General features: G+C 47.1%; 2 protein-coding genes across 7 annotated transcripts in view; both read right to left on the bottom strand.

Moving 5' to 3' along the window:
* Positions 1–46: 46 nt before the first annotated feature.
* On the bottom strand, positions 47–2,056 carry LOC117145218 (prolyl 4-hydroxylase subunit alpha-1). The gene is made up of 8 exons (XM_033310789.1): positions 1,884–2,056; positions 1,680–1,831; positions 1,471–1,621; positions 1,221–1,414; positions 656–1,164; positions 545–598; positions 227–392; positions 47–160 (listed from the first exon to the last, which is right to left on the bottom strand). Exons 1-8 carry the CDS (start codon positions 2,054–2,056, stop codon positions 102–104), a joined length of 1,458 nt encoding a protein of 485 aa, XP_033166680.1. The 3' UTR covers positions 47–101.
* Positions 2,057–3,118: 1,062 nt separating this feature from the next.
* The window catches only part of LOC117144531 (serine/threonine-protein kinase Doa), a 33,939-nt gene continuing 19,327 nt past the window's right edge, over positions 3,119–17,730 (bottom strand). For 2 of the 6 annotated variants that reach the window (XM_033309760.1, XM_033309759.1), the window contains 9 exons: positions 5,616–5,691; positions 4,794–4,860; positions 4,618–4,731; positions 4,457–4,547; positions 4,222–4,392; positions 3,985–4,154; positions 3,807–3,920; positions 3,527–3,717; positions 3,119–3,462 (listed from right to left, as the gene is read on the bottom strand). In XM_033309760.1, the coding sequence (XP_033165651.1) occupies positions 3,335–3,462; positions 3,527–3,717; positions 3,807–3,920; positions 3,985–4,154; positions 4,222–4,392; positions 4,457–4,547; positions 4,618–4,731; positions 4,794–4,860; positions 5,616–5,691 (1,122 nt within the window). In that variant the 3' untranslated portion in view covers positions 3,119–3,334. Of the gene's footprint in view, positions 3,463–3,526; positions 3,736–3,806; positions 3,921–3,984; positions 4,155–4,221; positions 4,393–4,456; positions 4,548–4,617; positions 4,732–4,793; positions 4,861–5,615; positions 5,692–6,945; positions 8,740–9,746; positions 10,222–11,995; positions 13,412–13,990; positions 17,711–17,730 lie in introns of those variants that run through there. The other 4 variants (XM_033309757.1, XM_033309762.1, XM_033309756.1 and 1 more) reach the window with 4 other exon arrangements.

Genomic DNA, 17,730 nt, shown 5'->3' with positions numbered 1-17,730 from the left:
AATAGTGCATAAAATTTATTATCATAATATAAATAACGACAAAATTATTGAATAAATTATCGCAAAAGTGGATAAAAACCGAATGGAAAACTGCATTTTCTTTACTTCCGACACGACTTCCTGCGCCACTGGCCTGACCCACTGATCCACTTTTTGGCCACTGTTTTCCGGATGGTGAACAGTAAGTAGAGGAGAGAAGAATCGATGGGCAACTTTAACGACTTACCCCATTGATTTCCAAGGAGCACCGGGCAGGTGGCCTGCAAGCTTCGGGTATCACAATTGCCGGAGTTGTCAGTATTATGCCAAACCAAAGCCGATCCCCGACGGGGCTTAAAGCCAAAGCCCAGATCCGGAAAAGAGGCATAGCCACCCATTTGAACATCACTGAGCTGGGAAACAGAAATGTATACGGTTTAAATACAAATATTATTTTGCTTTCCTGGGGCTTAAAAACATTCGCATTTTGTATTAAGGTTTTAGCTCTGATTTTTTGGCTAACACATCTTTTGATAATCTACTAAATTTAAAGATAAATACTTACATAAAACATCAGAGATGCCGAGCGGTAGTCTTTTGGGTAGTATCCAATAAACTTCTAGAAAACAAAGCCTGCCTTGTAAATCAAATGGGATATATTGGATACCAAACTCACTTCGGGCTGCTCGCAGTCCAAGTGGATGAGCTCCTGACCTCCAATGCCATAGTTAAAAACTGTCAGTGGTTCGCTTTCTTCCATTTCGAATCCTGTAATATCCTCGATCCTTTGGTGCATTCGTCTCACATGATCAGAGGCATTTGTATCCACTTTGGCCTCTACACTGGAACTTTCTTTTCGTGTGTGCTCTAACCTAGAATCCGTGAGATGTAACAAGTCCTCTTGCTCTGCTGGTGAGATAGCATCATGAAAGAGCCCAACGAAGGGTTCAAAGTTGAGCTGCTCAAGTTTAACAGGAGCCAATCGGAGAAACGGGGAACCACCTCTGAAGTAACGACAACGGAGGGAGGATTTGCTGGGAAGGAGGTTTTTGCCCCGGCAGTTGTCCACATGCACAAACATATGGGCTAGGTTATCCTTCAAGTGTTTGGCCAGCTCAGTGTTATCATCCTTAGAGGCCCACTCTATAGACTTCCTAAATGCAGCCTGACTGGCTGGAAAATCATCTGGAAAAAGTGACAAATATATTGGTCATATTCAGGATAGGTCTACTTTTACTTACGCATAGCGAGCAAAGTTAGACCAAATTTCTCATAGATTTGAGAGCGTCCTGTTTGAAGTAGTCTATTTACAGGATCCAGTTTATCTTCATACTGATCAAGGGCGACTTTAAACCACTTGCATGCTAGTTTGCCCTTTTCCACATTCTCTAGATGAGTGGCCACAGCAAGGCAATCTGCAGCACTCATTCTGGAGCTATTGGGAGATGCAAATTAAGAAATTCAACTGGCCAAGGTATTATAAGAACCCACTTGTACTGTTTGCCATGTAGTTTTCCATTGGCCATTTCGCTTTCATCCATACCGTAAACGCCCTGAAATCGCATCATACCAGTTGCAGCAGTTTCAAGTTCTACGTCAGAAATACTGCTCAGATCATAATCAATAAATTGTTGAAATGGTCCTGCAATCCAATCTTCAAAAGCAGTCTTCTAGAAAATGGTTATATAACTAATACTTGCCCTGTTTGACCTCCTCCCGAGCTAATTCCAGCAACTTGGGAACTTCCGTATACATGCGTCGCATGAGCGGAAAGCTTATCAACGGATTGGCCACATAGGGCGTAGGATCAGCAGGTAATAGGGCCCTTTTGGTCATCCACTCCTTTTGGAAACTATTATATCGATGCTTACAATGGTTGCTAATAAGTTAAACAAATCACCTACGTCCGCATTGTGTTTACTTTGTGTTGCAATTCCATCGCATACTGACGCATATATCCAATTAGATCGTCCTCCATTTGCAGCAGGGATGCCACCTCGCGGGTTGATGTGGCATAGTATTGTGATTCGATTGCGTTCGTGACTCCGAGAAGGAAAATCGACCAACATAGGTTCATGATGATAACTGAATGTGAACGAAAACCTCTGAGAGCGATTTTGTGCTTATTAAATCCATGAAATTTTCATTTGTTCAGGTGATGAGATGACTTGGACACGACTGTCCCAAGCAAGGCCTAAAAGTATACAGCCCTTTCCGACATGAAGGTCAACATGTACATCTACCTTTGAATTGCGCTAAAGTTCGACAAGAAGTTTCCATTATTACCTCAATTAAAAACAGGTTAAATTCTTTTTTATTTAAGATTTATTTCACTTTTTAATAACTTGACAATATTGGTTTTTATCTTATATGCTGGTTGATCGGGTTAAATTGCAAATAATGTAATTTATAATTAATATTTATGTAATATTAAACTAACTCACAATCATTTGAATTAAGTATGTATAAGTATATTCAATTATACTCTGTGTGTAGCAATGTGTAAATGGGTTGATCTTTCGATATTCGGTTGTAAACGAAAACGAACAAAACAGTCCGGCAACGGCTCTACACATTTGAAAACGTATTCTAAGAGAGATGACTCTGGGGGCTGCTACTGAATTTACACAAAATGCGCTGCGATCGCTGAAGTGTACACAGGCTGGCATAACAATTGCTCTTTACATTTACAAGTATCCGTACATTCGTGGGCGGTGTACATAATGGCTTGCATTAGCTTACAGTTCACGCTCTCGAAATGGTGCATTAATTACAAATTAGTCGGCTCCCGGTTCAGTGACAGGTGTACATATGGGGATGCATTTCAACTAGCGCTTAAGCGACTTTCTTATTTTACAACTACATTTGTATATTCCAATTATCGGTTTGCAGTCGGTTCATTAGTCTCCTCCACCTTGGGGTGTGGTGTGCACAATGCAAGACATTTACAATTAGGTTCTGGTGTCGGGAAGACGCACCGCACTTTCAATATTATACACGATTTGGTTATCATTACAGAACAAAACACTGTTGGCGGGTATGGTACAATGCACAAGCGCAACAAGGCGCTACACAGCTCTAAATATAATGCACAGCAACATGTGCACGAAGTATTTTGGAAACAAAGGATCAAAAGGGATCAATGGATTTTTGTATAATAAACATCTATACAAGTCAAGTTCAAAAATTTAAAATAAAAGACTTTTGCTCTTAAAATAGGGTTCGTCGTAAAGTTGGTGGCCTACTCTACGAGGCGGGTGCAAGACGTTGCTGGACGACTGCCTTGAGTGTATGTTTGTATGAGTGAGTGCTTAATTAGCGCTGTCTGTCAACAATAACCAAATCGCTGTAATTCTCATCTGGAGAGGCTATGCGACCGTTCGCGGCTGCTGCTGCCCGACGAAAGGGGCTGCTTGTTGCTGACCTCACCCACTCGATGGTGCGGTGGCAGCCTATCGAAGAACGGATGATGCAGGGCCTCACCTGAAACAAAGCAAAAAGAGATCTATTAGCATGGGAATCAATCAACAAGTGGGCGGCACCTTACCTAACGTGATGCGTGACGAGGGCTCGTACTCCAGCATCTTCTTGATCAGACTGAAGAGCTCACAGTGGTCCTCGCTGTCGCTCAGCTGGCACAGGAACAAAGGCTTGCAGTGATCACGGACGTAGCGACCTGCACTGGACTTCTCATCCCAATCCAACTTACCATGATAGAAGTACTTTGTTTTGGTTTTGCTATAAAGAGTATGATTGCTACACGTTAAACGATTTCGGTGAAGAGAACTGCGCCTTGGGAAATAAAAGCATGAGCTGCATTGTATTACCGTGCCATGCGATATGGTATTTGTCCCAAGATTCGCTCCATCATGGCCAGGTGCTCGCGATTGTCGTGCGTTTGGAAGAGCGTGATTCCCAGATACAGTTCGAACAAGATGCACCTGTAGGTAAAATTTCGTCGATCATTTAATATGCGCATATTTGCAATGCCAAGCCGACTCTTACCCAATGGACCAAACGTCACACGGCTGTGACCACCCCAGCTCCAGTATGACCTCTGGCGCGCGGTAATGTCGCGTCGAGACAATTGTGCTGTGGTGCTCGTGGTCGAAGGTGGCCGACCCGAAGTCGATTAGGCGAACGTCCGTGTTCTTGACGCGGCGCACCTCGCGGTTCTGTCAAGTATAAGAGTATAAGAGTATAAGGATATTTGCACATTTTTAGCTGCTTGACTGCACTTACAATCTTATGATTATAGTGAGAAGTATAATCCGAGTCGACGAAGAGTATGTTCTCCGGCTTGAGATCTGTGTGCGTTAAACGATTGTCATGTAGAAATTTCACAGAGTAGCATAATTGATAGGCCATATGGCGCACTTGGTCCAGCGGGTATGGCTCATAGTTGTTCTCTCGCTGTAAAAAAACGATTAAAGTATTAATTTTCCAGTTTTGTTTCATGATTTCAGCTATAGCTCACCAAAAAATCGAAAACACTGAGCCCCAACATTTCAAAAACTATACACATGTGTCCATGATAATCAAACCAGTCAATCATTTTCACGCACAAACTGTAGAAGCAAGAAAGAGAATAAGAATTAGACTAAAATCAAAGAGGATGTTGCATATTTACAAACTTACTGATCACAATGCGGATCCTTTTGGGCAATCTTTTCCAAAGCATTTATCTCCAGCTTGGCAGCTTCGCGGTACTTTTCCACGTTCTTTATAATCTTTAAAGCCATACAGTAATCACTGAAACAATGAAAGTGCGGTTAAAGTACTAAATCTTTTATTTCTTGTTTGGAAAATCTTACCGCTCCATATCTTTGACCTTGACCACACGTCCAAAAGTTCCCTCGCCCAGTGTGGCCATGATCTTATCTGAAATTCGGGAAAAGGATAGCGAGTTGTAGTAGGATTTCGGACAAGCCCATAAATAGTGTTAAAAGTTAGCTGTCTGGTTGATTTTCTTGTTCTAAAGCTAATCCTGTAGCTGTAGCTAAGTATTTGATGGGGGCTGGGCAAAATACTAATTTGAACTAAGCTGAGTGTAGTCGGAAAGGCTTTGTATTTTCAGTATTATTCGTTAATTATGCGACAAGTTCGTGTTCGGTTTGTGTGTGAAAACTTCCCAGTTGAATTTTGTTGCCGGTAAAAGTTAAACTTAGAGCCATCAAAGACATACAGAGGTGGTCAAAAGTATTTACACAACGAGCTTTTTTTTCAATTAGTTGACAATTGAAAAAAAAGCTCGTTGTGTAAATACTTTTGACCACCTCTGTATTCGGAAGTTCAAAAAATTTTCGCGAAAGTGACGAAAATTGTGTGAACATTTTCAAATGTTGCTTTGTCCTTCTTTCTTTTTTTTCGTTTAAAATTGTCTTAATTTCCCGATTGCACGCGACGCGGTTGGTCTTGCTGTGAGATAATTAAGAAATAATAATGAAAACTTGGAAATATTTTAAACTAAAAGAGAGTTACAAGAAGAGGAGAGAGAGGTGTGACTGGTGGGGTGGCTTTTGCCTATCATTATTTTTTCTTTCTTTTTCAAGTATTTATGTGTTTTTCAAAAGAGTTTTCTGATTGTTGTCTAAACATAAGTATGGAAAAATAAAAAACCAAAAATTGTCACGAACATCTGTGATGGAGAATGTCTCCGGTGTGGTAAATTAAGTGACCATCAGCATCATCTTGAATGACGGGCTTTGCTGTCTGTTCGGTTCGATCGAATCGGATTGGAGCGGAGCGACGACGTTGCAGTGGTTGCCGTTGGCGTTGCCGATGTCGCAGGGGTTGGGGGTGGTGGTGGTGTTTGCGGTGGGTGGCGACGATTGCGATTGCGTTTCGTTGCGGGTGGTGCATTCGATCCGTTGAAAGAAGGCGGTTTGCAGGCGAGCGAAACGGCGAGCGGAGAATTTGCGAGCGAGAAGTTGGGGGCGTTGGGTGGTTGTCGATGGCAGTTTACAGACGTACACATAAGGTGCGTGTGTGCGTGTGTGGTAAAGTATGTAATTTGAAAGAGAGAAAAAGAAACAAAAAAGAAAGAGAAAAAGAAACAAAAATATATATATCCAGGGGTTCGATCGGATCCACGGGTTGTTGGTCATCAGGTCAAAGCAATCATCAAAAGCGCACCATCCAAACGACGAACGATCCGGATCCCACGTTGGCACCAAAGCAATCGCATTCCGTTTATAAGTCAGCCGCAGATAGCCCGTAAACCAACCAACATCATCATCATTTCATCATCCCCATCAAGTTGTGTATGTACATCATCATCATCAACCCATCATCATCATTGTGATTTTCATCATCATATTCAGAAAAAACACGAGAAAAATACGTTTCGTTTGTTCGATAAGAAAATTAGTTCGGACAAATTTTTGAAATTTGTGTTTACAAAAATGGTTAATATCAAAACATGTACAAACAATATCATATATAATGGCAAATAGGTATATATCGAAAATGGTATATATATATATATAAATAGGAAATGCATCAATAGCTGTGCTCTTGTTTCTTGGGCAACGAAAAAACAACAAACCATCGAATGCTTCCTGCGTAGTAATAACATTAATAGCTGTTTGGCAATATATTGTAAATGTTAAATGGTAAAAGAACAAATAAGGTAGTTTGCTATTCGTTGTAAAAGTCGAGGTAAAGGGATTCTTACGTTTTTTGTCCCAGTTTTAGTGTCAAAATCACATGCAAAGTAATCAGGCAGGATCAAAACATTGTATAAATAGGACAACATGGATTACAATCCGCAATGCTGTTAGCTTTTTCTGTAGTAGGTCGATTGTCTAGGATGTAAGGCCTTGAGATATGGGGTGGGGGATCGGGTTCGGGAATCAGGGTCAATGGACAATTGCAGTTGCAGTTAGAAGAGGCGGCGGCAACAAAGCTCAAGCTGCTAAGGAATCTCCCATCCGCAGGATGGTCGTGAGATGGCTCATTGCTTACAAAGGTCGAGAGTGTCTTTGGAATGCGAGACCTGTTGAACAGGGCCGACGAGGTGGCGCTTTTGGCCAGCTGGTAGTGATCGTGCTGCAGGTAGGAGGACGACTGCTGGTACTGCTGCTGGTAGGCATCCAGGTGGGATCGCTGAGGATACAACGAGCTGCCTGCCAGGGCATTGGATCGCCTACTACTCCCGCTGTACGAGTCATGGAGGTAGCTCGATCCGGAGCCCGCTCCAGATCCCGATGGCTTGTAGCGATCGAACTCGCTCAGCACCGCGGCGGTACGCGAGCTGGCGCCCTGATACCGCTGCTGCTGACGCCGAGCATCTGCTGCCGCAAGGCGCGCCCCAATGCCACCGAAGGCCAGTGCCCCGGAGCTGGAGGAGTGCATTAGCTGGCTGCTGGGCTTGTACTTGGCGAGGTCATTGTTGTTGCGATCTGAGTGGGGCAGAAAGCGGCTCTTGTTGGTGGTGCCGGAGGAGAGTGCCGTCGCTGCTGCCGTTGTGTGGTTAGAAAGAGCAGAGGTGCTAGTGGATGAGGTGGTGGCTGTATTTGAGGGTGTGGTGGTGGAGATGGAGGAGCTGGTGGTGGTGTTGCCATTTACAGACGGGAACTGTGTCTGTGGGGTTGTGTCTGCTGTGTGGGTTAGTTGCACACCGGGCGCAGCCGAATCCGTCTCGGTTTCTGTTTCCGCCTCATCGGATGAGCTACTGCCCGAGGTGCTCTCGGAGGAGCCACTGCAATCGCTACCGTCTCTAGTTACTTTTTTGCTGCGCGACTTCTTCTTGGGCGCCTCCTGTGGCGGTGCCAGTGTGGCTGCAGTTGCTGATGATGTTGCGGCAGCAGTTGCTGCCGCAGTTGCAGCAGCTGCGGCTGCCTCCTTGGCTTGTTTGGCCTCCTGCTCGAGAGCAGCTGCCTCAGCTTCTGCTGCCGCTACGGCCGCTTCAGTCTTCTTGGCCTCCTCAGCCGCTTCCTCCATGCGCTTGACGCGATCCCTAAGTTCACGGCGTTTGCGCATGCGCTCCTCGAACTTTTTCGCCTCCAGGAACTGATTGTCTTCTCGGAGCAGCATCAGAATGGCTGCATTGTCCTCCGATGACCGATCGTCGGCAAGAATTTCGCGCTCTTCAGCGGTCAATTCTGGTGGTGGCTGCTCCTTACGTCGATGAGCAAAGCGATTCCGTGAGTTCAATGGTCGATCCTCGGCGGGTCCAGCTGCATTTCGACCGCCGTCTTGGATCTCAGCAGCCAGTAGGCTTTCCACTGTTTTAGTTCTTCCATACGCTCTTGTGGAGCGAGGCGAGAGGGCTTCTTCTTCGCCCCCTCTTCGGCCGTAGCGACTGGAGGGATAACCTGATGCTCCTCCTAAGCGTAGCGCGTCGTGATAGTCGTATCGCTGACCATAGTCCACTGGGTAGTTCTCGTCCAGCAATCGATTGCCGCTGGTCAGATAGCCGCTGTCATTGGACTCGGCCATATACCTTTGCCTTTGCGCTCGAGTTCGGTATGGAGTGCGCTCCTTGCGATCCGAAGCATTAAAGGAGCTGGAGGACAGCTTAGATTTCGCCAGCTGGTGGGAAGTGGCCGAGCGGAGCAGTCCGCCACTACCACTGGCACCATAGTCATCCGGTTCCAGGGTCTTGTCGCGATCCTCTTCATGGCGCCGCCTTCCAGCCGCTCGTTCCAAGATATCAGAGTATTTGTTCTCCAGCCGGGAAATTGCCGACTGCTTGCCTCCTGAGGAAATCGCTGAGGTGGTGGGCGTTCTGTCCTTGTCCAAGAGCAGATCTCTTCGCTGAGGAATCATACGATTCAGGGGGATTGGGATTAAGATTCAGTTTCGGATTCACAGGTTTAATGGAGAAGGAAAGTGCTCAAGAGCGGCGCTCGTGTGAAACCAACGGTGACGGGCGTAAAACTCTTTACTCTTTACGCTCCACGAAAGAAGAAGGCCCAGAAACCGAAACCCAAACCCAGACCTAGACTTAGACCCATTTAAATGGCCTTTTCGGCAATGACTAATTATGGGGTGCTTGGGCCTTTTCATTTCGCACAATTTCACTAACATTAGAGCCACTCTATCCGGATTTGGCTTTCTCCATGTATTTTCGGATTTTCAGAGAGGTGGGCTGAGGGGATACCCTTTATTTTTATTTAGAATGCCTAGCAGAATCTAAACAAAAAAGTCCACGGCGCGACGACCTTCAAAGTTTATATATAAAGCGGCAGAAAATCGTGAATAGCTTTATACACATCTGCAGCGTACCGAGAGATACAAATACAAATATAGCGGAATAGAGAAAAGCGCCGAGATGTTGGAATCGAAAATAAATTCGACAACGTAAACGCACACGGCAAGAATGAAGCTGAAGATATAGAATGAGCATATAGAAGCGCTATAAAACGCGCCCGTGTGGGCCCCTAATATAATATCTGCACATATATCTTCTGTGTAGGAAGAAACTTTCTATAGCCGTCTATGTGGCAATAGGGGTAGCAATAGTTGGTGCAATGCTGTTTGGCCAAACACGCATATACTATACCCTATAACGCTTTAATTGCGCATATTTCCCCATTCGACCGTCAGTCAGACATGTCACACATTTAGGGCAAGTGACTTGCTGACTCACGGGCGACAGGTGAGATGATTTCTTTCGCTTTTTCCAAAATTAAATACCCCGACTGTGAGTCATGAGATCGCTTTTGCGATCTCGATCTGGGTCTGGGTCTTGAAAGTGGTCTCCTCCGTTGGTTTCCACACCGCTCGCTTTTGATTCACTTATGGGTTTCGAAGATACTAACGTCGTCTAGGTCGCGGTCACGCCTGCCGCCTCCCAATCCTCTAATCAGTGGCTTATAGTAGCCGCCCACGGGACTCAGGTGGGTGCGCAGTCTGTCTAGGGCGTTGGCTGTGGTGGAGCTCTTCTGGTAGCGACCCATCAGGGCAGCGGTGCTGGTGCTCCCGCTGCTGCTGGGATGGTAGCCCAATCCTGTGGTGCTGCCGAGTCCTCCGCTTGCATAGTAGCGTCTGTGGCGATCTGCCATTTCGCGTTCCTTGTCCTGTTGCCTATCCCGTTCTCGTTCCCTATCTCGTTCTCGTTCCCGTTCCCTATCCCCGTCCGGATATCTCCGGCTGGCCGAGGATTTGTCCGAGCTGCGGCGACGTTTGCTCTGCTTCTGGGCCTGGCTACTGGATCCACCTTTTCCCTTGTTATTGTTATTATTGCTGTCATTCGTTGGGGTCGAGTCTTTAGGATCCTCGGCTATTGCTGCCGCACTTAAAAGAGAAGCCCAACAAAACAATGAGTTCTGGTGAGGATCTATTCGGTTCTTTTTTGTCGGTCTGGATGCGTTGATCCACGCGGTTCGCGACGAACGACGGACGGGACGCGCTGCCACGACACGGACCAAAATTTAACTGAGGAAAACTGGGGAAAATTTTTCGGAAAATTCGTGCGACGACGAAAGAAAGAGGCGGCAGATGCGAAGAACGAAGTAGATGAAGGAACTAATGATGCGGCGGCGGCGGTGGCGGTGGTGGCGGTAGCCAGAAAATATTGAGGAATCGTTTTTATTTTTGTGAAAAGTGTGAAAATATTGCGCACTTGCCAGAGCGAGAGGTCGCTACCGCGTGCGAGCGAGAGCGGGCGAACACCCAAATAACATATGTAGACGAGTGGGTGGATTGGATAGTAGATTGGATGCGATCCGCTTCGAATGGGAATGCTTCTTTTGTCCGCCAGCTGGGCACGCTTCATCGAAATGCATTTCGCTTTGTAAGCCGTAGCAGTGTAATTACATTTCCGTCATTTTAGCAGCACAACATGGGAAATGATCGAAAGTCTTCGCAGAAAAAGCCTTGAACTCTCGCCGACAAAACAACCAGTCAACAAGAAGAACAATAAAATTGCTGCTGGTCGAGCGCGGAAAGAAATAAAAAGAACAAAGCGAAACATTTACGTTTTATTTTAAACATGCCCGCACATATAAATAATAAAGGGGCAATTGCAGTTAAACAAAGAGCAGCGAAAAAGAGAGATTCGCTTCATACTTTATAATCATGCGTAATGAGGAAGAATTTGCCAGACATCCACAGTTTGGACTTGAGAATTTATTTGGTATTCCCCGAAGACAGCTGAAGAGAGATTTGGGCAATTTCAGAATCTGCTGAAGAGAATCACTCGGATTCTTCACTCGCAGAATCCGGACAGCTGTGAAAGCTCGTGGGAAACTCAAGCTTTTTTGTGCAACCAAAAGTTTTTGGCGAAAATATTGAACTTTTGTTAGACGTACAGACTACGTAAATCTTGTAGCTAACGTTTCGAGGTTTTTATGGACATGCTGGAAGATATCAATAATCAGATTTCCACTCGCAGCCAAATCTCGGCCCACTCTCTTTCATTTCACTTTCAAATTATTGATCAACGAGCATTTATATTGGCTCTTTAGACTGACAATTAGGGGTATCCAGTGCATATCACACTGATTTAAGAGCTCCGTTAAGCTCTGTTTGATTTATGACTGGCAATAACACGTGATAAATCAAATTTCGACTCGTATCTTTTCAATGGCAATTATTCACGATTTATGGCAGCAAGATTTTCACACTTTTCGAGATCGTCGCACTACTGGAAGTTCAGCTGCGAGTTCAAAGCGATTAAAAACGCACTCGCACTTGGGACCGTTTACATAATTGGCCTTCTTTGCGATGGCCAAAAAGGCGGTGGGAAATGCAATATACAAAACGAAACGAAACGATCCGATGCGATGCGAATAAAATGATCCGATCGCGAGATACTTTCGACCGCGGAGTGACGCGCTGCAACTAAACTCGCAATTACGCGCTGACCACTCTGCTTAAATTAACGCCAGCGGCACAGAGAATACATTTTCATTTCACTCGCAGTGAAAATAGAGGGAATGGAAAGCAATGAGCACTGCGTTTTGACCGAGTTTTTGCTTGACGAAAGGCGACGAAAGTAAAAAAAAAAGGCACGCAAAATTAAAAATAAATTATAAATCTTTTGCTTCATTTCCTTTGCATCGATTACCAATTGCGTTGCTGCTGCTGCAGTTGCTGTTGCTGCTGTTTGTTATCAGGTCGTTCGCTTGGATTGCGTCGGAACCGCTGCAGCAGACTGTTGCAGCTCTCGGAGAGCAGCTGCGTGACGCTGGCGGCGGTGGCGCTTCGCATGTACCGCCGCTGCGGACGCTGCTGCTGCTGTTGCTGTTGTACCGCCTCGGCGTCAGCTGTTTTCCCATTTTCGGCAACCGCCGTCGCTGGCAATATCTTTTCGCTTTTTTCGCGATGAAAACGATTCAGAAATGTGGCCATTCCTTGGCTTTTTCGGATGTCGGAAATCCTCCTCGCCGCGGCAGATTTCGCGTGGGTCTCGCCCGCTTTGACGATGACGACAATCGGATAATACTTAACGCCTCTTAGGGGCTTGGTTGCGGTTGTTGGGTGGGTGGGCTGCCGTCTAAATTTTTGGCCGATACGGATCGTGCTCCTCCGACTTGGTCTATTTCATTAATTGTACTGATTTCTGGTATTTGTTGGGAGCATGATTTTGTTGTAGACGAAAAAAATAGAAAAGTATTGTACGTTCTCGGAGTGGCAATATATGTACGTAGAGATTTAGTATAGACAGAGCGTATTTATGTGTAAAAATAATTGAAATTGTAAGAGATTCGGCAGCTTCGACGGAAATAGACACACACAACAGAGACAAGAGACGCTGGTCGCCCCCGCCACTGCGACAATTTCGACGTGGACTCGAGGTTCCATCAAAACCGCACTTTAGATGCGCCCATTTCCATTCACTTCACGCACTTAGAGCCATCCAATGCGGGTTACGAGCTTCGCTTCCGATTTCCCAGGCAGTTTTCACAGCGCGTTTCCTTCAGCGACCGCCGATTGCCTGCGCATTGGTCGAAACAAACAAACCGAAATCAGCGCAACATGAACGAAAGCGCACGCCACAAATACTAATTATAAAGATTGAAAATATCGGCGATGTCGAGAACCCCGAGCACGGAGCACCATCCGTAAGATCCGCGGGAGAGCTGCTGAGCTGAGTGTGCGCCTCTTCTTCCCGTTGCTATTATTGTTTGCTGCGACCGAAAGAAGCCAAAAACTAAAGGCTAAGGAGGCTGCAGATCAGGTACGAAAATATACTAGGGTATGCTCAACCATATTCAAGTTGCTCTGGAAACAACACTTTATGGTTGCATAATGGTTCAAAAAATGCAAAAAAATTTCGATTAATGTAAAAGGAAAGGTTGGGTGAGGATCATGAGGTTTGGGTTGGAAAGGGGTATTTTGTAGTCGAGTCAGTCGTCCCATCGATCAGTCATTTCTGTCGGAGAGCGCGAGAGCAGGTCGTGAGTATTACATATTTTTAGAAATTCGATTCTGCTGAACGCGCTCCGTGTTGTTTAGTGTTTTTTAATTATTAAAACAATTACATCGGGATCGCAATTCGGCCATAAAATAGTTAAAGTTCAACGCATAAAATTCATGTAGGCAGTTAGCAATTATGCAAAGATTTTTAGGCGCTGAAATCGAGTAAACAAACATAAATTAAGCAGTCAGCCACTATTAATAGAGCTGAGGAAAATTGACATTGAATTTTCCCGCAGTCTTTGCTCGATTGTGCAATGTTGTCGATGTCGACAAGTGCAAGAGCCTGACAAGAGGCCAAGAGATCGGTGTAGACGCCAAGGGGACCGAGATTCTAAGGTTGGAGGTAAGCAATAAGTGCCTCTGCTCTTGGGAACGCTTCACACTTGAAACGCCACCAAGAGTACAGGAAGTACAAACTTGGGGGCCAACCAACAGAAATTAGCAAAACGAGGGAAAGTACAGAAAACGGGGGGAAACACATCGTCGGCGGCGGCCTTTTGGAGCCCAGCGATGAGTCAGCCGGCTATTTTGGGGCAAACTTTCTTTGGAAGCGGTAGCGTGTTGTTAGTAGGCATTTTTGGTTCAAACACATGTGCAGCACGAAAACAAGACAGAAATAAATTGGAGGAATAGAATCTACCTCGATGAAGTGCAGCCCCAATGCGGACTTGGACATTTCATTCTGCTGCTGTTGATGTGGTTGGTGTTGCTGGCCCGAGTGATTGAATATGACAGAATTGCTTTGTTGTAGCTGCGACTGCTGCTGCTGTTGCTGTTGCGGTTGCTGCGGTTGCTTGTTCGATGACGATGACGCCGGCGACGCGTAAAACAATTGCGTATTTGTATTTGAATCGTATTGAAGCCCAGCGGCACCGCCACCGCCTCCTGCAGCGGAAGCATTCAGAAACTGCGTATGCGGATGCGGTTGCTGCTGCTGCTGCTGGTACTTGACCGGCTGCATCTGATTCGGCTTGGGATAGGCATACGGATCGAAGGTCTGCAGCGGCTTGCGATCTGGCTGCTTGGGCACATTATAGTAATTCCTACTCATCATGCCCAGCCCAAAGCTGGAATGCTGCTGTTGTTGCTGCTGGGGGTGTTGCTGCTGTTGCTGCAGATGCTGCTGCTGCTGATGTTGCTGGTGGAACTGCAGGGCCGTCGGCCTTTGGGCGGAGCTGAAGGAGGCCGAGTGCGTCAGTGGGGCACCGGTGCGGGGATAGCTCATCTTGGATTGCTGCTGGGGCGCCTGGTATCCGTACATCTGGGGCATCATGCCGGGTGGCTGCTGCTGCATCGGCTGGCCAAACTTGTTCTCCTTGTTGGTGTTCTTCTGCAGAAACATGGCCAGTCCAGATTTGGGCGCCTGCTTGGGCACATGCGACGAGGAGTATGATTGCTGCAGCTTGTGTGGCAGATGTTGCTGTTGCTGGTGGGCAGGCATGTGTTGCTGCTGCATGAAGGGATCACTCGCTCCGTTCATGGCGGAACATGCAAAGCTATTCCAGTTGAGGAAGGGTCGCTTGTGCTGCGGATACTGCTGCTGTTCCTGATGTTGCTGTTGGTGATGTTGTTGTTGTTGTTGTTGTTGTTGTTGTTGTTGTTGTTGTTGTTGTTGTTGTTGTTGTTGTTGTTGTTGCTGCTGCTGCTGCTGTTGCAGCAATCGCTGATAGCCGCCCATGGGCAGCTGAGAGGTAGAGTTAGATTTGCCTATGGGATAGCAGATCCTTTGTTGCTGCTGCTGTTGCTGCAGCAACGGCTTCTGCGGATCGTAAAGCTGAACTGGCACGGGGATTTGAGATTCACCTACGTACTTGCTGCTGCTGCTGCTCGTGGGGCCTTCGAGTGCAGTCTTCGGGTCTTTGTGCTCGCCCGTCAGCGACTGCGACATGATTGCATTATTATTGCTGTTACTAGTGCTGTTGCTGTTGCTGCTGGTCTTCAACTTTAGCATGTCGTTCAAGCATTTTTCTAGCTTGTTGTCAACATCTTTCTGGCGCTTTGTGGCCGCTGAAGACGATGACGATGTTGGCACCTCCAAGTTGGCAGCCACCATCGCCGCTGCTCCGCCACTTTGCTGCTGCTGATCGCTTGTTGTTGCAGCTGCTGTTGGGGTCGGTGTTGCTGTAGCGGCTGTGGTTGTTGCTGTGGTGGGGGCAATATGGAACGATGAGGTGAACTTGGAGAGCTGCGGCAGGTGGGTGGTGCAACAGTTGGTCACCGTAAAGCTGCTTGTGCTTAACGTGCTATTGCTCTTCTCCGATTTTCGTTCCAGAGATGCGGAATCACCAGGCCCGGATTCCTCGATGGGCGCCACTTGCTGCGGTTTCTGAAGTGGCTGGTGATGTTGCAGCTGAGGATTGTTAGATTCTTGAGGTCGGCGAAAGAAGGCAGCGGCACAACGCGGTGAGGGGACACAGGAACTGCTGGAGCTCTTTAGGACGCCACTTGGTTTGCCCACAGTCGGCGCAGCAGCAGCTATGGCAGGAAGTGGTGCTGGAGCTTTCAGAGGTTCCTTTGGTGGAGGTTCCTTTCGCGGTTGGGTCATGAGTATTGCAGAGTTTGATGTGCTCCTGCTCAAAGAGGGTAGATTCTTCATGTAGCAGGGTATATGAGTGCGACTAGAAGTTCGCAGCAATGGAGCTCCCATGGGTTGACCACCACCCGGCACATGCGTCATGGACATGCTCTTTGGAAGCACCTGTTGCTGCTGTGCTGGAAATTGCTGCTTCACCGGGACTCTACTCACAAAATTCGATCCTGCCAACGGCGATTGCTCGTTGCAGATCAGCTTATAGAGATCGTCCTTGGTCACCGCCTGACGCACCTTGAGATCCAGGTGCGACAAAGAGGCATTCTTCTGCAGTCTGTGGGGCTGACTTTGAGGCACCTGTGACTGCTGAGGTCGCTGCAGCTCCTTCTGAGCGGCCTCCGCAACTGTGGGATCAAATATAGCCAATTTCTTGGCAGTCTTTGCATCCACCTTAAAGGGTTGTCCTGCATCGCCCAACTGGGCACCGCAGATCTTCTCGTAGTTCCAAAAGGTTCGCTTAGGCGTTTGCCGCTTTTGAGAACTGGTGAGATTCTCGCTCCAGAATTCGTTCATCAACTGTTTGTTAAGGGACAGATTGGAGCCACTTTGCAGGCCATTCTTGGTGGGCAGCGGACGTATTGGAGTAGGTGCACTTATTGGCATATTAGAACTTGAAATGCTGCGCTGCAGCTTGGGTTCGCCTGCAGCCTGGGAAAATATCGAGGGATAGGCCAAACGCGGAGCAGCTCCACGACTGCTGGGATTCTGGGCGAAGTTAATTGAAGAAGACTTGGATAAGCCGGAGGAGATCGCAGGCACTCCTGGTCCTACTGCCTTCGTGACCGATTGCTGCGAATTGGACTTGGCCAGCGGCTGCTGCTGACGCTTGATCTTGTCATAGAGATCCTCGCACTCCTGGAACTCCTGGTGCAGCTTCCTGTCCAGTTCGCTGTAGTCAGGCAGGCTCTTAAGATACTTGTTCATCATTTCAATCTCGGCATCGTAGAAGTTTGCATCCATTTTTGCGCTGTTTGTGGCTGCCGCGGATTTCTCCTCTAGCTCCTGCTGCTGTTGCAGCAACTTGTCCAAACTGATTTCGTTCGAGGTGGATGGAGGTGGAGCAGCAGGCGCAGCAACAGGTCTACTGGCATTCTTAGGAGCTCGACATGGTACTGGCGGTGGTGGAGATGATGAAGGTGAACTACAGGAGGACAGCGATATACTAGAAGCCGGGCTGGAGGCAATGGTGGTCATTAACCGGGAAGGCAACGCTGCTCCAGAGGCACTGCTGATTGTTCCCGTTGCCGCGTTGTAAGCCAGAGGGTGATGTTTCCTCGGTAGTGGAGGAGTGGACTTTGGACTCGCCGGCAGTAGAGGTGGACGACTCTTCCGGATTGCTAGTGGGGAGGATATCGGAGAACGCACCGCACACTTGCTCTCCGGGATGCTGGATGATAGCACAGAGGCGAACTGCGGGGAGACCACCTGAAAGAACTGCTGGCCACTGGCCGGCGGCGGCGTAGGTTTCTGCATAGCTGGCTGGGATTCCTCTTTTGTTCTTAGGCTTGGCGATGCGGCTGCGGAGGAGGATACCGCTGAGGGCACTGTATTTGCTGGCTTGCCGGCATCTTCACTCATCTATAGGAAACAATCGCGCACTGCGAACCGTTTTGGGTTCTATGAATTAAAGATCCGATTTCAACTGAATCCGTTGATTCAGCTTGTTTTGCAATCAGTTATCAATCAAAACCCGTTCATTCAGCCTTTTTCGCGGTTTTGTGTGTTATGTGTGTGTGCGTTTATTTATGATTTCGTTATATCTTACACAATCAAACCATTGCACTTCCTTA

Source organism: Drosophila mauritiana, chromosome 3R (genome assembly GCF_004382145.1).
Source record: "Drosophila mauritiana strain mau12 chromosome 3R, ASM438214v1, whole genome shotgun sequence".
Lineage (NCBI taxonomy): Eukaryota > Metazoa > Arthropoda > Insecta > Diptera > Drosophilidae > Drosophila > Drosophila mauritiana.
This window is presented reverse-complemented; position numbering and strand designations above follow the sequence as displayed.